Source organism: Charadrius vociferus, unplaced genomic scaffold (assembly GCF_000708025.1).
Source record: "Charadrius vociferus isolate BGI_N301 unplaced genomic scaffold, ASM70802v2 scaffold586, whole genome shotgun sequence".
Lineage (NCBI taxonomy): Eukaryota > Metazoa > Chordata > Aves > Charadriiformes > Charadriidae > Charadrius > Charadrius vociferus.
In genome coordinates, this window is record NW_009648902.1 from 624088 (window position 1) to 629857 (window position 5770).

The following is a 5770-nucleotide window of genomic DNA, read 5'->3' on the forward strand; positions in this document are numbered from 1 at the left end:
CCTCAAATCATCCCAAAGGCCAAATCCCTCCTTGCCTTATGGATGATATTGCAAATAAACCAACCTGTGATTCTCTCCTTTACCTTTTATGTGGCAAGCTGGGGGAAGGGAAAGGAGTCTTGGTGATTTGATCCCTAGAAACCTCCCTCATTAGCACAGATCCAGCCACAGAAACAACACTGAGCTCCTGGGAACTGGCTGAAATTTGCTTTTCCCCACCTCCACTGTTGGTGTTCCCACTGCTGGAGCATCCTGGACTCCTAGACCTGGTCTCTTGCTTCGCTGTCAGAAGAAGAACGGAGGGCTTTCCCGCACCCAGAGGGATAGCTGGATTGCACCCTTTGTGCTGGCAAGCAGCAGGGGCAGAATTCAGTAGGACTTGGCAGCCCATGGGTAACTGACCATTTCTCCGTCACTTTTGGAGGTGCTTGGGAAGAACATGGCCAACCTCAACCTGGCTGGGACCCTTCCTTGGGTTCTTCACTCTCAGAAGGTTTTAGTAGGGCCCCAAGGTAACACCATGAGTCTTGTGTGGGGCTGCTGCTTTTGAAGGGAGTTGGCAAGGAAAAGATCTAATGACCTGTTTCTCCTGTGGGCTTGTCAGTCCCACACAAAATCCCAGGAGCTGTGGCTGCCTGCTGGGCAGGGGACACTGCTCTTGGCTGTCACTGGTGGCCTGCTCAGAAGGTACAGACCCACTGCAGATGGGCTGATTTCAGGTCCCTGCAGCCCTTTGCTACAGAGAAGACCAAAAAGAGAAATTTGCTAGAGATGGGGAAGGGCAAAGCTTAAGATTAAGAGAGGAAGTGACAGCAGAGACCCTGGGGGTAAGTGTGAACCTGCCAAAGCGGGGACATTCAGCAGGGTTTTCTGTGTCCTTCAGTTTGGCTTAGGCTAATAAGGAGATTTCTAAAGACGTATCCAGCAGGGGAGGTACCTGTGCTGTGAAGTCCCTGATTTTGGAGATAAATGTCCAATAGGAGATCCCCAAAGTCTGATGGGTGGAATAAAAAGCCTCTGAAATTTCCCATCAAATGTTCTAATTTTGGCCAGTTACAGGGTTCCCCAGGCAGGGAATCTCAGTCATTTCCTTTCCTCCCAAGGAACATGTCAGATGGAGGAGGGAGTGAAATGAAATCTCTGGAGACGAGAGATGGAGAGTCTGGAAAAATTATGTTTCCTGGAGTCCTGGGCACAGCAAGACTCTCAAGAATTGTCAGTGGGGAAACAAGCAAGACAAGAGACAGTTAACCCCTAAAAGGGAAGTTTGCAGGAGCATTGGGTGGGAGGCCAACTCAGCTTGACAACCTGCGAGGAAAGAGGCACATGAAGAACAATCATACTGGCACAGCCTGCAGCGTACCCCTCCTCAGAGCAATGCCAGCTAACTAGCCCGTGCATGCGCTAACCTGTTCCTTGCCATGGCTGTCACCTTGGGCATTACTGCAATGATTTATTAGTGCTATCTTACTCATCTTAAGAAATAATAGAAAGGTTACCCTCTTTACACACGCCCAGTTGTTTCCTAGCCTGTGCCTTACCTCCAAATCTGCCGTTCCCCTTATGTTGTTGCAGCTACTTTCCATCCTTAATTTGGAAAGAAAAGGTTGTGATGGTGACTCTGTTTTTCTGAGTAAAACAAGAAAAAAAAGTTTTCCCAGCTGCGTCCAGAAAAATCCAGACACACAGAGGAAGATCCAGTAATGATTAACTCAGTCTTTCCATCTGTGGATAATGGTATTTCTGGTTGGGGTTTTTATTATTATAATTTATTTTTTTTTATTGCTAGCCTTCTTCTCCCTCATGGAAAGAAAGAATCTCTATTTGATTTGAAATGCAATGTCGCGAGCCATTTTCTGGCGAGTACCTGGATGATGCCTTACATGTGGTTTTCTGCCTTTTGAATGAGGAGGAATAAACTAGAAGTGAATTTCCTGTACTCCTCTCATCTCCCTGTGAGAGGAGAATAATGAGCAAGACAGCACCTTTATAGGCAAACAATTACAAAGTTTATGCATTGGCTATTCTTCACAGATCACTGATTATGATACACTATTATATGTTCCTTTTTTTTTTTTTTTTCTTTCTGATGGGGTGGGCTGGTGAGAGAAGGTACTTTCAGCCACAATTTTTTTACCCAGACAATTAATGTTTGTCTTAGGAAGTGGTGGGAAGTGGCTGGTGCCAGATGCCTGTAACAAGCACTGACACAGAAATGCCGTGATGCTCAATCCATCCCTCCACCCAGGTGCTGCCCTCCTGACAAGGAATAGTAGTACCCTGTGGTACCACGTTATGATGAGAGGCAGGTTTGATCCACGTGGTATGGCCAAAAAATGGGTTTGGCTTGCTGCCCTGCTGCCTCTCTGGTGTTCAAGTGTGGGGCTGCTTGACAAGGCACACCTCAGCAGCCCCTTGGCACTGTGTAACTTACCCATTTTCCACACTTTGTACCCTAGGCTCCTTGCAAACAAGCAATCCACCATAATTTCTGTTTTGCCTTGGGTCCCAGTTTTGCAACATGGCATACCCAAACTTCATGTTCTCCATACCATTACTGAGGCAACCTCAGCTGATAGGATTAGCAGAACACCACTGGTCTTGCAAGGTTCTACTCCCCAAAATAACCCCAGCAACTGCCTGTGCAGTTTGGCCACTTCTCACGCAACTCCCACTTAACCAAGCTGTGAGATCCAGCTGTCCCTCATGGAGCTTTCACACTGCTATCTGCCATGGTCAGCAACTTCTGACGTCACCTCTGCTTTTCCATGCCCTGTTCGCTTAGCTGAACCTCAGCCCGGTGCCCAGGCCACAGCCGGGTCTCCTGCCTGGTGTTGACTCCCCGCTTCCCATTACTGCCCTTGGTGGGGGGAATTACAGCAGCTTAGCTACTGAACCAGGCTGGACGTTCCTGCAGAGCGGACTGTTTGCCATCTTCACAGAGGCTGACTGGTGGGTCCTTGCCTCTGTCTTTTTTTTTTTTTTTTTCACTCTAGGTTGGGCTGTGTCAAAATACATGCCGTATGCTTAGCCTTAAATCCTTAAGCAATTTGGAGCACTCTGTAGATGTGACAAGCCCTCACAACTACCCAGGAAGCCGCCAGTTTTTGTCTCAGCTTTTGCTGCAATCCTTTTTTTGATATAACTAACTGGAAACTTAAGTCAAGCCTTTGGACAAAGAATACAGATTTCCTTCATAAATGCAGTAAACCCACCCCATTTCTCTGCTGATTGCCTGTTCACAGTAATGTTTTGGGATTTAATACGGCCCTCAAGCAGAAAGTGATGATTGATGGTATAAGAAATACTGCTTTCCCTTGTGCAAATCTTAGGACTGGTGGTGCCAAACCCCATTGCCCTCCTCTGCAGTGAAGTAAACCAACAGCTAGATGCCAGCATGGCAAAGGCTTGCAGGATCATCCTCCTCCAGGCTAGCAAATGCTCTCCTCTCCCAGTCCTGGGGCGCAGAGCATATTCCTGGCAGCTTAAATGTCTGGGTGACTCAGGCCAGATGCCTGGATCAGAGGGAAAAGGTCAAATTCTTCTCAACTGAACACAAATAGGGGAAAAAAACCCCAAACTAGAGTGTAGCGGCTGCAGCTGGCACCCAGGTGCCCAGGGCCGGTCGATGGGCAGCTGCCTTGCAAGGGGCAGCACTAGCCCTCCCCTCAAAACTGGCTTTTGCTCCCAGCTGCCTCCTGGCCTGCAGCGGCATTACCTCAACCCTGCTGGGGAGGAGGGAGACACAGCACATCACCTCCTCAGAGACCCAGGCGCTGGGTGGTTTCTTTTTCCACTGCGTTAGACAGCTCAGATGTGGCACAGATGGGGAATCTTCAGCCTGTGCCCCCAAGCTGGCTCCCAGGCCTCAGGGACGCCTGAAACAGATGGGACAAAACCCCGCTGGAGCCAAAACATGCTTGGCATTGCAGCCCTGGCTGGGGGAGAGGGTTGAAGCCCCCCAGCACATCACCCTGCCCCGCTTGGGCACTGCAGTCCATGGCGCATGTTGGCCATGGACAGATGGGCACACGGCAGCATCACAGGGACATGCTGCTCCTGTGGGTGCTGGGCTCAGCCCTGGGACACAGGGCAGAGGTGGATGAGGCAGTGCCTGTGGGCCTCTGCAGGGATCTCTTCAAGACCCAAGCCAGCCATTTCAGGGCATGGAAAACCAGGTTTTCATCCAACTGTTCCCAGAGGACAGAAATTACTGGAGAGGAGGGCTATTGAGCACAGCAGGAGGCAGATCCTGTGCTGCTCCCGGGATGTGTGGGTAAGCATGGCTTGTGGTGCTGGGGAGCCGGTGGGAGGCTTGGGATGGGGAGAGGGGAAGCTGTAAGGAAAGAGCGGGATGCCTTCTGAAGTACAGGGTATGCCAGGCCTGAGGCACCCCAGACAATGGACGCAGTGCAATCTTCTGCAGGGCGGCATGGGTGGAAAGCAGGAGCAGCACTGCTCGGGTAAGTGTGGACCTGCAGGTGGTGAGAAAGAGGGAGTTTGGGTTAGGAGGAGCAGTGTAAGCTCTGCGTGCTGCAGCCTTGTGGGGAGGAGCATGGGGAAATGCTGCTGGTTGGAACCTCCAGATGAGCTGGAAGAGCAGAGGGATGGTGCTGCCACCCCAGTCTTAGTGCCAAACAGGGAAAGCTCCAGGCCAGGGTGCATCATGCTTTATGCCTGGACTTAACATTTACCGTGCCAGAAATGGTGTGGGGTTTTGGGGTTTTTTTTTTTTGGTGTTAGAGAACTGAAAGGCTGAGGCCACCCTGTGCTGGCAGGGAGTGCAGCTCTGGTGGTGAGCTGGGAAGCTGACGGTGGGCAAGGCAGGGCTACGCTTTCTTCCTCAGCTGAAGAGGTGCTGCTGTGTCCGGGTGTGGTACGCTTATGTCAGTGACTTCATGGTGATGCAGTTCTACCACCAAGACTGCCCAAAGCCTTTCCTAACAGGAAAGCAGCTGGAACAACCTTGCCTTCCACCTAACACACAGCTTTGCTTTCCAGTGCAGGGGAAGGAGCAAACATAAAGTGGTCCTTGCTCCAGAAAGCCTATCGTCAGTTTTTATGGGTTAAAAAAAAAATAAAGCTTTCAACTGCTACGGAACAAATCATAAATGTGCTTAAAGTACAGAAACTAACATCCTTCTTTCTCCAGTCTGTCAGCTACTTGTGTAGCTAATTCCTGTAACTGAGCCCATGAGATTTGGGGGTATTTTCTAAAGCACAGCTTCCGACAGGGAAACCCCGCTTTCATAAAAAAGGACAACTTGCGGAGTTCTTGATTAGAGAAATCCTAACAATGTGACTGTGTGCTCAGAAACGTGACGGTGCAAGAGAACTTCCAGTGAACTATGAAAAAAGTAAAAACGAAGAATCAGTTTTGAATGTTCACATGGGATTACTCTGAAGACATCTGTGCTCTTTTGCTTTTTGAAGTCGGGCTGCAAAAGGAAAGCCAGGAGGCTGGAAACGGATTTTGGGTCGGTTTTTTTTTTTTTCAGCAACTGCAAGCCGCACTGAAGGGATTTAGGAGCAGAGCAGAGTACGGCATGTCCTGGCCGCCACGGGCTTTGGACATGTCTCTCCCCAGCGCGGTTGCTGTGGACACGCAGCCTGGGTTGTGTTTTTCACTCTGCTGCTTTCGATAATCCTGAAATAATTCTTTTTTTTTTTTTTTTTTTAATCTTTTTGAGGAGCACGTGGTGCAGGCCGTTCCCCTTTCCCTTTCATTGCGCCCCCCCACCCCCCAATCCCTCCGCCTCCTCTCCCCTCC

General features: G+C 49.8%; 1 protein-coding gene across 1 annotated transcript in view; it reads left to right on the forward strand.

Moving 5' to 3' along the window:
• Positions 1–4354: 4354 nt before the first annotated feature.
• The window catches only part of PSD3 (pleckstrin and Sec7 domain containing 3), a 104185-nt gene continuing 102769 nt past the window's right edge, over positions 4355–5770 (forward strand). The window contains exon 1 of the mRNA XM_009887209.1: positions 4355–4463. Within this exon, the coding sequence (XP_009885511.1) occupies positions 4355–4463 (109 nt within the window). The remainder of the gene's footprint in view (positions 4464–5770) is intronic.